Source organism: Podarcis pityusensis (assembly GCF_964106645.2).
Source record: "Podarcis pityusensis genome assembly, chromosome: 12".
In the NCBI taxonomy this organism is placed as follows: domain Eukaryota; kingdom Metazoa; phylum Chordata; class Lepidosauria; order Squamata; family Lacertidae; genus Podarcis; species Podarcis pityusensis.
In genome coordinates, this window is record NC_138037.1 from 40724758 (window position 1) to 40741344 (window position 16587).

Consider the following 16587-nt stretch of genomic DNA (forward strand, 5'->3'; position numbering starts at 1 on the left):
TCAGGATAAACTCATACTACTCTGGTTACAACCCCCCTTTGTTAATAAGAGCTGAGAAGCTGTTTGCATTTTATTCATTTTTCAGATTTATCAACTGCTCCACAGAAAGAAGCTACCACGGAAATGCACAACAAGGTAAAATACAAAGATACAGACTCAACAATCTAAAAGGAAAAAGCAGCACCCTAAAAAACTATGTCTACAATTGTACAGTTAATTTTCCATAAAAAGACTGGGAAAGCATTTCAGGGAAAGTCATCTTAAAGAAAAATGACTTCAGTGGCCACCTAAACATCAGAACCTAGGGACTTATCTAACATCAGCCGGCAGTTCGAATTTCAGGAATACGATGGCACTTCCTGCAACCTTGATTTACATTCTTGTCTTCAATTTCTAGCAAGCTGGAAACAGCTCTATTAGAAAAGAGCTTAAATCCTTTGGTTTTCACACACACACACACACACACACACACACACACACACGGTGACCCTTGGCACCGTGCTTTGAATTTGTTTTGTTTTTAGAAATAATAAACTTGCATGCTATCGCTCAGGGATTAATCAGCCTGTGTTAATTATTTGTCAGCAAAAATAATTAAAATACTTATTTTGAGCAATTGCTTCGAACCCATGAGCAAACAGTGTTAAATATTAATTCATATTAATTCAAATATTAATTCATATTTAATTACTAGAAAATGCAGGAATGGACATGTTCTTTCATTAGCCCCGATAATTTCCATTACTAATCCGACATATACAAATTAGAAGTAAATTACTCTTCTGTGGTATGGGTTTGTTTTCTTGCTAATTCTCCAGGGGATTTGCCCCTCTGAACCCTATAACTGTTGCACGTCAAACAACCACGGGTGGGAGCTGCGTATGTGTGAGCACTGATTATCTCTTTGGCTTGAAACATTATTATTTTTTTTAAAAAAATGAGTTCAATGGATGACATAAGAGATGGAAACGACATCTGCAGTAGAGTACTTACTGCATTGAAGTTGGGGAAGAGATTGACAGCTGCTGCAGTGTCCAGAGGGAATGGAAGAAAGGGTTTGATATCCAACGGAGGCTGCAGGGCTGGGGCTGGAGGACGTACCAGGGCTGGAAGAGCAGGGCTCTGGCATGTACCTCCTATACAAAGAAAGGAGGGGAAAGAAAAAAAAGTGAAATCATACATAATAGATTTTTAATCTGGTTTCATTGTATTGTAGATAACAGGCACTTAAAACTAAGTCAGTTAAGGATGTTAGCCATCAGTCTCTTTGGCTTGGCAGCCTGGCAGGAACACACACACACACACACACACACACACACACACACACACAAAATCTGCCAGGCTCTTCAACTGTGCTGAAGGGCCACTACTCTCTGTGGAGGCAATGGCTCATGCGCCATGAAAATGTAGCTTGGGCAAAGGCATAAAGCACAGGTTTCCATCCCCCCCCCCCCCCAAGTCTAATCAGTTCAACAATACAGTGGTACCTCGGGTTAAGTACTTAATTCGTTCTGGAGGTCCGTACTTAACCTGAAACTGTTCTTAACCTGAAGCACCACTTTAGCTAATGGGGCCTCCTGCTGCCGCAGCACGATTTCTGTTCTCATCCTGAAGCAAAGTTCTTAAGCTGAGGTACTATTTCTGGGTTAGCGGAGTCCGTAACCTGAAGCGTATGTAACCTGAAGCGTATGTAACCCAAGGTACCACTGTACAGATGGTTGTGTAACTTTGAGGACCTCACACTTTGGGTCTTTAAGGAATGATTCCATGTCTTACTGCATACCCTCCAACCTTTCTCCAATGAAAACAGGGACGTCCTGCCATACGCTCCAACGTTTGGAGGGTCTGTTACTGTCTTCCTCTTTCTGCCTGTCTGTGCTTAATGAAGCACCAAATAAGGTAGAATGACGCCAAAGAACCTTCTGATTCGTCTTACAAAACCACACACACATATAGGACCCCATGGCAGAAGGGGAAGCAGCTTAGGGAGGAGACAGGTGGGGTTGGAGGAGAGAAGTGAGTGAGGAAAAGACTGAATACATCTCCCATACTTGCTCCATATCACCCCTCCTTAAGCAGTTTATCTAGGATTTGTTGTTCAAAGACTTGGTCCCCCCCCCCCTTTTTTTAACACTCAAGGGGCTTCTGGCATATATTCCGCATGGGAAAGTAATATAATATGCAACTTGAGTTTTCTATTGTTTCCACAAAGAAGTCCCATTATGAACAGAAAGAAAGACCTCTTGGTTTTGTGAATTTAATAATAAAATGAACATTTGTGTTTAGAACACTTTTAAAGGTTTTCTCTTTGCTCTTAATAAATGAAGTAATGTTATTTCTCCAAACGAATTACAAGGCTTTACAGTGAACTTTAAAGGCTAATCTTACAAAGCAGCCTGAAGAACTGAGTAAGAACCTGCTCTCTTAAAGAGGAACAAAATGTGGTATTGAGCTATTATCTGAAATTCTGACCAAAACAGTTCTTCAGTATAACTGGCAAGCCCTACAGACTATTGTCGCAGGTTAGGGTGATCAAGAATTGCAGTGAGCTAGTGTCCCCTGCTAATGCTGTTTCTGAGCATTTTCTGGGACCCAGATGGAAATGAAGCAATTCCTTTGCATACTGATAAGCAGGCACCTGCTAAACACGGACCTCAATTTTTCTTGTGGTTTGCCCCCATCACAGACCACAACATATTCAGTTGTCTGAAAACTGGGAATATTCAAGTCCTATCTCTGCTTACAATGACTCCTGTATTTTTTTGGTATAGTTCCAGAACATCAATTCACAGCTAATTAAGATTCTTTGAATCCTGTGAAATTCTTAAAATATGCCTGTATTCTCTTAATCTGACAGGCGGGTAGCAGACTGCAAAAACTGGCAGGGGAGTATCCAAAAAAAAACAAAAAAACCCACCTAAACAAACAAACAAACAAACAAACAAACAGAGAGAGCACCCCACAAACAAAATGCAGTGGTCATTTTCCTCCCTGCTGAAAATATTCCACTGAAAGATAAAGAATGAGTAGAAGGTAAGAAACTTGATTCCTTTATATAAGGTAAGAGGTTCTTTTCCAATTACAATTCTTATATAAAATCATTGAATGGATTCACTTCTGATGTGTTAACTGCAGCCAGAAAAGCTCTTAACCAGAGTTGCATTTTAATACATCTAATTGAAGGCTCACAGTAAATGATTGAATTAGCTTGCTATATCAAATTATCAACTCTCCTACTTTTGGTAGGAAATCTGCTGGAGACGAAATTATGTGACAACACGCTTTTACCATCTTTTCAATTGCTCTCTAAAACACCTGACACAAAAAAAAGTTTAGCGAAAGGGAAGCATTGGTCTTATAAATCAAGTATATCAATTTATGGCTCATATTTATTTCACATTGTACACTGACTTCCATGGAATCTCTTGTGATTTACAACACTTGTGAAAGTGGAAATTGAATCCGACCTTTAGAAGAGCGCCATTATGGGAGGGGAAGTGATAAAAGAATAATACAAGTCAGCACTCATCTTAGGCAACCAGACAGTCATTTATCAGCTGCTTAAATATTGGCTAAATTGACCTGGGGGAGTCAGAAGTATTTAAGGCACTGCTGTGAGAAACTTGGCTAGATAGACTGTTACTTTGGTTCAGTACTTCAGTGCAATATTGTAATTGAACAGAAGAGATTAAATAAGAATGACTGTTACAGCGTACAGAAAAAGGACAGCTAACCCTGTGCCCTCCAGATATTGTCTGCTCTCTCTCCCAAGACCCCAAGCATTAGCTATGTTGGCTGGGGCTCATGGGAGGCCAAATCCAACAGAATTGTGGATAGATTTGCCACTCCCAATAAAGAGGGTTGCATCTAAGATCTATGGATTCTATTTACATTTTCAAAAAAGAGAAGGCTCTTTGGTCACTGAGGATGATGCAAGGGTTCGTTGTAACTTTGTTTTTCATAAGGCCCTTGTCAGCACTAATCTAATATCTTGGGATTTGACTAACTGAACAGTGGGAACCTTGAGAATTTCCAGGCAGATGGGATAGCATTTTTATAAATCCACAGCGTTCACAGCAAGAAATTCCCAGATATCACCCAAACACTTTGGCCAGATCTCCAAGTCCATGATCTCTTCTGCATCCAGCAGAACACCCAGAGCGCCTCATTTATCAGAGCCACTAGTTGCATTAGGTACAAAATACAATCTGAAATTTCAGTGTGCTTGCCTGACTGCTTGGCCCTTGGATCATTAACAAACTAGAACACTCAATGACACACAATTGCCAATACAACTCAAGTGTGTATCTTAGGGTTTATCCAAGCCTTGTCTGACAGTAATGCACTACATCTGTCTGGCTCCTGGACATATTGGTCGTGCCCGTGTCTGTGAATGACAAATCTATTTTGGAATATCACGAACTTGGCAAATCCATACCCAAGAATATCACCAGTAGTAAAAACTCTCATTTCCTTCTTGTCCCAAAGATTTGCTCCATGCTTCTTACCCAAGTCACAGCAGGTACAGCTATGTGTTACGCTCCATGCAAACCTAATGACTTAAATATGTGTTAGCTGGCAAATCCTTCCTGTGAAATAGACATAGGACTTTTCTAATCAATGAATGTGTGTCAAAATCTACCTTCAGTTTTTAAAAGATGTCATACTGCTGGCATATAGATAAAATTAAATGAGGGAGATATGCAGGACAAATGAAGCGACAGGACAGCCTATCCACCAAGACTCTTTCCTTCCCCATCAGAAATCTGACAGTTTTGCCTGAACTTGAACTTATGATTTATTTTAAAGACATGATGTCTGAATGGCAGCAGGTACAATGACTCACTCTAGCCTGACCTTTTCCCAGAGGGAGGGGGGAAGCCTCTGTACAATCCCAATAAGCGATATACACCACACCAGTTGCTGTGCTCTTAGTTTCTCAAGGAAAGGGCAGGGGAACATACTAATAACCTTGATCATTTCACAGCATCAGTACTGGAAGACTCTTAAAAAAAAAATAGAAGTTAACAGTTGCACAAAAACATGTAAGGAGTGTGTGTGAGAGAGGGGAGAGGGAGGGAGAGGGAGAGGGAGAGAAAGAGGTATTGGCATTTACTTCATATACACTATCCAATTGGATGGTGTATAACAACTACACAACTATATTCCTGCTAGGAGGAGAATGGCATTTTACCATCAATTCAAAATTGCAGTTTTAGCTCTTGGAAAATACAAAACTGTTATGCCTTAGCTGAAGCAATATTGCCTGGATTCTTAACAATGGAGCAATTGTTTGGAAAGTCCCATACCTACATGCCTTCTTACATAAAGTGCACAGTGATTTATGCAGCAAAATTCTAAGCATGCTTACTCAGAAGCATATCCCATTCTGCACAGTTGGATTTACTCTCAAGAAAGCGTACATACGATTTCCACATTCAAAAGTATTATTTTAAAAAGCAGCACGGGAAATGGATTTAGGCAAAATCAAACTCTGTCTGAGTGTAGGAGATACTTTACAATACAGTGGTACCTCAGGTTACATATGCTTCAGGTTACAGACGCTTCAGGTTACAGACTCCGCTAACCCAGAAATAGTACTTCAGGTTAAGAAGTTTGTTTCAGGATAAGAACAGAAATCGTGTGGCGGCGGCACAGTGGCAGTGTGAGGCCCCATTAGCTAAAGTGGTGCTTCAGGTTAAGAACAGTTTCAGGTTAAGAACGGACCTCCAGAACGAATTAAGTTCTTAACCCGAGGTACCATTGTACTGAAGGTTCCCTGTAACCTCCAGTGATTTTTCACTTCTGTTTGATGCTACATCAGGGAACCGAGGGCTGTTGATCTGAAGGCTATGACAACATTCCAACTATGGGATCAGATACAGTCTAACAGAACATAAAATGTTATGAATATGTAAATAAACAAGATGCATGATATTTCCACAGCAGTAACAACTTGAAGCTCCTAAACTGACTGTGACATTAACAGATATAAAAAAATGCAAAGTGGCAGCAGTTTTCCCCATGTTTATGTAAATTGATTTCAACATACATAATACATGCACTAAAATAACAAACATTTTAAATGTTGGGCATTTGATTCTTACACAAATTGCTTTTGTTGCATCTCAAGTAATTTGTATTTGCACTATTCAGTTATGTCCATGCGTGCATAATATATTTGCAAATGGCAATCACATCTTTCCATCCTTCTCTAGTTTAAAGGATTATTTCAAGCGCTATTCCAAAGAGCTTGCTACGGCACTCCTCTTTTGATTGTCCTTTGTAAGTATGAAAGCAAAGACAAAAGACCTCTAGGACAAGAAAAGTCCAGTACGTTCTGAGTGCATTGATTTTATCATTGTTCATGACTGCTCATCAGTGTTCCACTCTTGTAAAAACTATTCAAGTTTTTTAGCAGTGAGAAGTACTATTTACATCTCTCCCCTGCTAACCGTTTGTTAACATCTCAGACAGCTGTATGCACCATTTTCTGCTGTGTGTGAAGTAGATAGAAAGAAGAATTTGCTTCTGGGGAATCTATAGATCCCATCACTGTGAATGTGCCCATTTCTAAACTCTTTCCTGTCAGCTGTACGATTAGTCTCAAGAAGCAGATATCTTATCAGAATCCTTCTCTCAAATATGCTTGCCAGCCCATATTTTGTAAACCCAAGGATTTCAGTCCTAGGATTTTTAAAGTTACTATCCTCTGAAATTCCCTAAAAAGATGGAGCAACCTTATATTGACATTTACATGTTCAAGTCAACGTTAAAAAAATAAAATCATTTGTACATAAGTACAAAGTTTTTAACAGCTGATCGCCCTGCAAAGCTCAAAATAAATTAGCAGCCAGAAAAACACTAGCTCTGCAATAATAAGACCTATAAGTTTAATTACTTCAGACAGTGCAGCTGGATTCAGAAAATGAAGCTTTTAATATCATGAGGAAACAAAAAATGGCTATAATTATTTTTCCTTTGGACAGAACTGGGTGAAAGTTGCAGGAATAGTAGCCCCTCCTCAGGGGGAGTGGCTCATGAAGGAGAGTGGAGATGGTGCCATCCTGGGTTGTTGGTGGCAAGTCTGCAGGTATGTGTACCAATGCAGTACAGTGGTACCTTGACTAAAGTCCAGTCTATTATAAGTCTGTTTTGGACTAAGTCCAATTGCAACCTGGAAATGAGTGCTCCGTCTTGAGTCATTTTTTATATATAAGTCGGGCCCGGCTGCTGTTTTAGGGGGCGCTTTTCATCATCTGGTTCCTGCTAAGTGTGTTTCGTTTGTTAATTGAGCCCCTCATTGCTAATCAGAGGCTTCCTGTTGAGTCTATCGGCTGTTGAGTCCCGAGCACCCACGCAACACAGAGGTGATATTTGGAGGTTTCGTTTTTACTATCTTTTTTGCGTTTTGGTTTGTGTGGCTTTTTCATTTTTTTGACTGTGACTTCACTTTATGGGGCTGACCTGTGACTGTGGCTTGTGACTTGTTTCTGTAACTGTGTGGAATCCAGTTCAGCTACTGGTTGATTGTGTGACTGCAGAAATGGATAAAAGCCCCCCCCCCCATCCAAACAATGACTATCATCCATGCACGTAAGGGAAAAAATGTAATTTTTTTTCATCTACAATTCTGTCTTATTTATTTTATAGTACAGTACATTGATTATTGCCTTCATTTTATGGATCAATAGTCTCGTTAGGCAGTAAAATTTGTGTTAATTTAAAGTTGTATTATGAGGCCGCAGCGTTCTGCTGGCTAAAAGACTGGCTACTTCTTGAAGACACTGACGTGTTGGATTTGGAAGGGTTTAACAATACCTTTGGATGGCATGCATACTTATGGTACGACAAGGTTAAAGCAAATAAGGCCTTTAAGAACCATATTGTCAGAAAATCACTGTTTAATGTCTGGACAAAATATAAAGACTTGCTGGAAAATAAAACTCCAAGGTGGCTTTCACCTTTGGAAGCTAAGGCCCGAAAAAGACCCAATATGGAGGCTAAATGGCCAAAATATTGGGAAATACTAGAAAAAGATGGAGACAACTGGAAATTGCAGAGTTTGGAGAAAATGAAGGATAAAGTGCAAGACTGGTTACATTACGCTCAGATTAAAGAAGCTTTTAAAAATGACAAGAAACTAGGGTTCCAGGTGGAGAAATCGAAACTAGAAACAGAACTGTTAGAACCAAAGACTAAGGTACTTTCAAGGATGTATAACTTGCTGTTAAAATGGAATACACATGATGAAATGGTTAAATCGGCTATGATAAGGTGGGCACAGGACATTGGGTATAATATCATGTTTGAGGACTGGGAAAGGTTGTGGAGTACTGGGTTGAACTTTACTGCATGCAATGCTTTGAAAGAAAATGTAATGAAAATGATATATAGATGGTATATGACCCCAGTCAAACTTGCAAAAATTTACCACCTGTCTGATAATAAGTGTTGGAAATGTAAAGAGAGTGAAGGAACATTCTTCCACCTCTGGTGGACCTGCCCTAAAGTGAAGGCGTTCTGGGAAATGATTTATAATGAACTGAAAAAGGTATTTAAGTATACCTTCACAAAGAAACCAGAGGCCTTTCTTTTGGGTATTGTCGGCCAAGGGGTGGTAAAGAAGGACCGGACATTTTTTATGTATGCAACAACAGCAGCAAGGATACTACTTGCAAAGCACTGGAAAGCTCAAGATCTACCCACACTGGAAGAATGGCAGATGCAACTGATAGACTACATGGAACTGGCCGAGATGACCGGCAGAATTCGCGACCTGGGAGAAGAGAAGATGGAGGAGGATTGGAAGAAATTTAAGAATTATTTACAAAAACATTGCAATTTGAGTGAATGCTAAGCAGGGTGCTAGATCATAAATAATTGAGCACCACTAACTTAGATGATTTAAGATAATAAGTGAGATTGAGAAAATATAACTCTTTTTGAGAATTATAAGATTATAAATATATAGATGGGATACAAGAATGTAAATAAGATAATAAATTGCTGGTAAAAAGTTATAACGATGAAAGTGGGAGCGGGAGATGTGAGGAAGTCCAAAAAAAATGTGAAAGTATGTTAAGATATTTGTTATACTGCCTGTTACATTTATTCTTATTGTAAACCCCAATAAATATTTAATAAAAAAAAAATTGTGTTAAATTGCTGTTTTAGGGGGTGTTTTTCATTGTCTAGAACGGATCAATCCATTTTCAATTACTTTCTATGGGAAAGCACGCCTTGGTTTAAGTCCGCTTTGTTTTAAGACCGGACTTCTGGAATGGATTATGGTCTTAAATCAAGGTACCACTGTAACCACCAACAATTCAGAGTCACACCATCTCTGCTTCATCTGGTACCAAGGAATGCAGTGCCACCACTCGGAAGGTGCCACTACCTCTGCCGTCCCACTCACAAGCTACAGCTAAACCTGTCAAATTGGATAAAACAATCCACTTATTTTGCACTGGGCACCTGGGCATATTCCCTCATAAATAGATCAATTCCAGGATTTTTGTAGAACAAGAGCATTGATATTTTGCTGAAATTCCAGCATCCGTTATTTGTATTATAGTTCCCAATTCTAACTGCATTACACAGTTCTTGAAGGGGGGGGACACATTTATACCCTTGCATGTCTAGCATATTGCTGGCAGCTGCTGACCCATTTGTAGTATGCAGCTGCGAATCTACATACTTAAAATTAGCATTGATATCTTCCTTATTGCAACTAGGTTATATGCTTGCAGTGAAGCTACTTTTTCCTCTTTCTCTCAAGTGTTTTCAATATAGAAAGTGTGTATTTAAAATGTTGCTCCACTGTCTCTGTGTTGGATAATGATATTACAGGGGGTGGAGAATAACTGGGCCACATATTGATTGATCACATGGAGAAGCTATTATTTCCTGACATCTAGCTACAAGTGAATGTGTTTCACACTTGAGAGAGGGAACGAGAGGATAATTTTTTCAGAGGTTGGAAATGGAGCAAGACACTTCAAAATAAAAAAAGTATGGAAAAAATGAATGCCATTTTTTCAACCCTTTTTTTGTTAAACTGAAAACATCTGAAACTTTCAACTTGCCATTGACTTTGTCATCGTTGAAGATAAATCATTGTTTTTGACTAGCCTGAGTAAATTTCATTTTTTCCTCTCTATATATACATAATTAATAATGATGGTTTGGCAGAGCAGATATTAACTTTCCAGCTTTATTTCTGAACAGCTCTTTCCAAAGAACGTGGACAGAAAAAAAATGTAAAATGTATGAACACCACTATGGAAAATTTTAAAACTGTTGGCATTTCCATGTGACATAAATTGTAAATCTACATTTTTTAAATATTGATGTCTAGGATTTGCCAGCATATCAACTCCCATGTCCCTTCTCTTTTTATTCATGACATTCCCTTGTGTCTTAAGAGGTAAGTGAACAAGACTTTTTAGTTTCTTTCACATATATATGCTTTCCCTACTGGCTTCTGGTTTAGGTAATCTCAGGGATGGATAACCTGCAATTCTCCAAGATGTTGCTGTGCTATAGCTGCCATAATCCTTGACCACTGTTCATCCTAGCTGGTGCTGATGGAACATCTGGAGGGTCAGATATTTTTACCCAATGTATGCATGTACCTGTTCACAACATGTGCTGCATGCATGTTTGAATGAACATGATTGTACACACATCTCAGTGCCAATTCACTTGGCATTTTTGGGTGGTGATATCCAGTCTAAGTGAAACAGCTTGGGTTTGGGGTAGATGGCGCACAATGGAATCACTTGACCATTCACTGGAATCATACAACAACTAAAAAATACTCATGTGAATCTTCAATACTCCTGGCAATGTTGAACAAATTATTTTCTTGGGAAATGTGGCATGACTCATGCTCTTAACAATGAAAATGACATAATCATTATCTATTTGAAACATTCAAACATATTAATATAAAGCCACCTTTCATACTATTGTCGCTTGCTAATTAGAACGATTGATTGATAGGCATCTGATGTGTTTTATCTTAGCTTTGACTAGAAAATTAAATTAATATGAATTCATTTCTACTGAACTGAATTAATTTCTAATGAAGCTGCTGTCCCTGTTCCCTTCAATGCTATAGTTCTGGAATATGCATCTAATTATATTGGACACTTTAAAAAAACAGAGGAATTGAACGCTGAGAACACCAATATTCATCAATTGACAGATAACATGAGAGCTTAATGTAGTTCCTAATCAAGGAGGTGTTTTTAACTGAAAATTTGAAGTGGAGGCAACACATGCTGCTCTTTATTCCACATGACTGTGAAATCATCTGTGAAATAAGGAGATCAGAAGAAGAGCAGTGTGTTCCTTTGTGGACACATTGTGTAATTATTTTGGTTGAAACAGTGCATTGTTCTCTGGGTACAAAAGCAACAATGTTGTTTTGTTTAGGAGAGAGGCAAGAAATCCAGAAACATAGTACCTGATATTTTCCAAAACCTCTTAAATATTCTACAGATCGAGTTTTTTAAACAAGGACTGCGTGGGTTTCTTTATGATGGAAGTGTTCCGGATTAGATCCTCTGTTATTTACTCTGAGCCTAAGCTGTAGTTCAGCAAATAAAGCGTTAAGGTAAACTGCAGGGAGGAAAGACGTGAAATAATAGCTATGTTTGCCCTGCACAGATCTTGGCCCTGTCCCTGCTATTTAGGCTATGCCAAAAGGGACTGTACAATAATTGCTTCCCACTGCTCCTTACTCTAGCTCTGCTGTTTGAAGAAGTGCTATTCTCATGGGGGTTGGAAGAAACATGTACAGGCAGGAAATGCTAGCAGCTAAAACCCAGCTTTCACATTCCAAATGGATTCTCATCCCAAGGCTTATTAGCATTTGAACTTTCTTAAAAAATTATATATATATTTTAATTGCCAGCATCCTATCTTAAATATCGTTTGATACTTGGATTAGGGTTGCCATATTTCAAGAGGTAAAAATATGGACCCCCCCCCAAAGTTGTTGAGCCAGAAAAGGTTATCTTAGATACATAAATACATCAGACCTGTATTGCTGAAACAGTCAAAAGGAATAGACAAGAAAATGGGTAGGAGAAAAAGCTTTGATTTTATCTCCTGGATCCTGCAACACCAAAAGAGGGCCAATGTGGAAGAAAAATATACAGCACTGTAACATCTAATCATCCGTTTTTTAAAAATATACCAATTTATAAGTTACATAACCAGTACAGAATACTGGGCCGGCCAGCGCTATGCAGTTGAAATGATCAAACTTCCATGCAGTAGCTCATAACAAAAGTCCCACACTTTTGTTCAAAAGTTCTAGTACTTTTGAATGATAGGATATATACATATGATCTTCAATTAATTCCACTCCAGGGAATATCAGCTCCAGGTCACCGGCATGCATACTTGTTGATTTCAAGGGGCAATTTCTATGAGTCACACACGCACACACCTTAACAAATAGAACTTTCAGATTTTAACTCTCACACTTTCCCCCTCTTGAGTTTTGCCAATAAAAACAGTTCAGACATCTGACTGAGAGTCATTGTGTGTAAAACACTGAAGCAATGACAGATCAGCGATGAACCCTGATGTGAGAGCAATGAGTCGAACTCTTACAGTCATCTGAGATCTAACACAGGGATTGACAATTAACTCTTATGTTCCCTCCTACTCACCCAGGCAACTTAAATAATACAAATGCTAGATTGTTCTTTGACATGCTGCTAGTATATATGACAAAACAGGTGGGCAGAGCGAGCCTGACCCCACAGCTCCACTGGTAAAGAAAAGGCAGAGATTGCAGGCATCTTTGCTGCCTGAAAAGATGAACTCTGTTGATGGGCAGGCCTCATATGCTACAGAGGCCCTTGTTATGTGTACAGAAAGCTCTGTAGGCAAAGATCTACCATGAGTATTCCTGCTAACAATAGCTGGTGTTACAGCACACATTGGGATGGGCAAGTTGAAGGCAGCCTTTTAATCTCATAAGGCCCCATTATTCACTGGCGAGACGCCCCCATCTATGCCAGCCTAGAATTGCACACCCCCTCAAGAGTCTTGAAAAAAACAGGACATCCTGGTTTTCCCCCTGCAAGAGCACAGTAGCCATTTTGGTTGCAGTGATCGCATGTGATTTCGCACTAAGATTTCCGCCCCCCCCCTCCAAAAAAAACCGTGGCTTTTTCAGGGCCACCATCTTGTGCAACACTCAGAAATATGCGTGAGAGCACGGCACTGAGAAATGTGTGTCTTTTGGGCTCTGTTATCTTAGATGGGAGCACGGACAGAAAGACTTGCATCCTAGTTTTGGGACTCAACATGTTGGGGGGTATGGAATTGGCATAAATAATTATCACACCATTGAAATCTGTGGGAAACAGTTACAAAGAGAATTGGATGCACACAAGGGGAAAACAAAATACATCCAACATCTTAGCTTCTGCCCCAAGCTAGAAGGACTTTGGAAGTTGTGGATGATCCACCACCCTATAATAATATTATTTTGGCATTTCATTAGTATGAAGTAAAAACATTTGTATAGCAGCGATTCCACTGGTGGCTGGACTAGATGGCCCTCGGTGTCCCTTCCCAGCCTATGATTTTATTCTATGATTCTATATTCATAACAAAGAGGTATGGCTATACACAAACCCACCAAACACTACAAGCACATCTGACTCGCTCAAGAATCCTGGGAAACTACAGTTTATAACTCGTAGCAAACTTAAAAGCTAGTTACCAGGAATTGGTGTGTATGCAGCTGATAATACAAATTCCCTACACCTGTTAAATACACCTTAAGTACAAACATTAAAACCCAAGAAATCTATTGCTAGTCACTGTAATGCTACGTTAATGTAAAGGTCTTGTACTTTGTGACACCTATATGCAAGGAAATCAAGACCCAGTAAGTTACTTTCTTCCACAGATTGGCTTAATAGATGTTGGAAGTATACCCTTGATGGTTACACTAACATAGTTTCTTAGATTAAGAGAACAGAGTATCAGACAAGACAGCTATAATACAACATTGCATTAGAGAAAGCCTTTGTACAGAATCGCTGGCCTACCTGGCAGCATGTCAGTATGCCTAATCCCCAGTCCAGGGTCAACCAACTTGTCCAAAGCCCAAACCAAAGCAACAGTCCCACAGAGATCCTGGAGTATACAAGCTGAGGTCCATCAACATGGGCAGTTGAGCAGACACAGCACCTCAGCTTTGCTGTCCTTTTTCACTTTGCATGCTGATTGCAGCATCTGGGCTTGGAGGCATGTGACCCTTATCTGTTCTGAGCCTACTTCAGCTGAGGAATCACACACCTCCTCTCAGAGCTAGCGAGCCCCACCTGACCAGCTAGGGAGCTGGGCTATGGGCTCTTGCCTGCTTCAGCCAGCCTCTTAGAAAGCCACTCCTGCTGCTCCCTACATATCAAAGCCTGCCATGTTCGTGGAGACAGGGCCCCCTCTGGCTCTTGGTGATGGGTCCTGCTGCTCTGGTTCCTGCACACTGACCCCCATCCCCTCCACCCCGTGAGTACTTCCTACACCAACCTCTCCTTCCCCAACCCCAGCTTGCCCCAGTGTGTCCCACCCATGGCTACACCCCTCTCCTATTCCTCCTCCCCGTTGTTCTGCCAGTTCATGACAGGATTTCACCAAGTACTAGTTATGGGTTTACAATTGAGCATGAGATGGCAAGCTTAAGTTGTTTGAGTTTACAATTGTTTTGCGTATGTGAAGCAAGCTGTTTCATTATTTGTGCGACTGTTGGTCTTGAGTTAAGAAATATTGCTGTAAGTTATTTCTAGTAATGTGTTTTTGAATGTATCCACAGGGGTTTTTTTTTTAAAAAAAAAATTGATCATTAGCGTCAAGATGATTATCTAGTATTTTTATGAATGTAGCATCTATAATGCTGTTTATAGCTAACTTAAGAAAAAGTAAAAAGAACAACATCTACCCTCACATCAGAGTACAGGTGTGTGTGAGAGAGGGGGGGGGGAGACAATGCCTCACCTATTTTCTTCTATTATGGCATTTCGTTGTATTTAACTAAATATTGTAGACATCCAACACAAAGTGGATTCAGACATGTCACACATTTAAGGCACTTTTAAATCACATGCACTCAGTAATCCTGGGAACTGTAGATTACCCCACCTCCCAATCTGCAATTCCTAGTACTCTTAACAAACTACACTTCCCATAATTCTGGATGGGGAAGTAAATATATAAGGCTGGAGTGCTGTTTGTGGAGTTTTTTGTATCTTTATTTTAGAGTTATGTGGAAATGGCTCTTTGGTTTTGTATTTTTAATGTTTTATTTATTGGTTATGACTTGCTATGTTGTAGTTACAGGGTTTTTTTTTAATGTTGTAAGTTGCCTTGAGCATAGTTTGAATTGTAGAAAGGTGGTATACAATTAAATAATGCATGTATGCCATCAGTGATCAAGACAAATCCCCACCACCATTAAATACACCTTAAATATAAACATTAAAACCCTAGGGGAAAGTTTGCTAGCAAATCTATTGCTAGATACTGTAATGCCACATTAATGTAAAGGCATTGTATTTGTTGACATTTAAAAAGCTTTGACCTGGCAAGTTCCACAGTTGGTTTTTCCTAATATTTTTATAAAGGTCATGTTTATGGTATAATAAGCACACACGTGCAAGAATTGTTAATCAAAGGACTCTTATATCATCAGCAGATTTTCAAAGTTTCTCCTCCACTGTCTTCTGAACATAACTTGCTCTTTCAAGAGAACCACAACGGGTTTAAAAAATAAAATTATTTATTCCTCTCTTATGTTGCTATAATGTCTTGAAATGAGTGCTGTGTTATTGTGAATGGAACCTTACACTGTCTACTCAGAAGTAAGTCCCACTGTATTCAATGGAGCTTACTCCCAGGTAACTGGGTACAGACTGGGCAGCCTTACACTGCAATCCTAAACATTTGTACTTAGAAGTCCCACTGAGTTCAATAGGATTTACTCTCTGGTATGTTCCTGATCATTCTCACAGTTTCTATCATCATCATCATCATCATCATCATCACCATATCCCATATTTTTCCCCTGACAGGGATTCAAGGCAGCTTATAGCTAAGAAATAATTTCATTATTCCATTTATCTGTGGAAGGTGTTGTACACGATCCCTTCCTTTGCATATTTTTTCTTTAAAACAATCCTGTGAGGCAGGTTCAGCAGAGGGATCTGATGTAGATGTGTATATGACATCTATGCGTGCAGCAAGATCAAACATGGGAGAAGCTTCCTGATGTAGAATAGGATGTTCCTATTTTCACCTGAGAAATGTTGGAGAGTATGTAGGATGCCAGCAACTCCAAAGCATGTAGCAAAATACTAAGGGCAAAATCAAGCCAAGTTAAGCATTTTCAGTCCCTTTATTTCAACAGGAAAGCCAACCATGACCTCAGTCAAAGGGACCTAAAAATGGTAGGATTGGGCCCTATGTGTATTCAGCTAGTTCAAAACAATCAAATATTCATTGTTTTTGTTTTGATTTCTTTAGAATTGAGCGCATTACTTTATTATATACACGCTG

General features: G+C 39.4%; 1 protein-coding gene across 12 annotated transcripts in view; it reads right to left on the reverse strand.

Moving 5' to 3' along the window:
• Positions 1-16587, reverse strand: part of ZNF385D (zinc finger protein 385D) — a 609973-nt gene that overhangs the window by 140894 nt on the left and 452492 nt on the right. For 11 of the 12 annotated variants that reach the window (XM_080974820.1, XM_080974826.1, XM_080974827.1 and 8 more), the window contains one exon: positions 994-1136. In XM_080974820.1, the coding sequence (XP_080830946.1) occupies positions 994-1136 (143 nt within the window). Of the gene's footprint in view, positions 1-993; positions 1137-14084; positions 14110-16587 lie in introns of those variants that run through there. The other variant, XM_080974823.1, reaches the window with a different exon arrangement.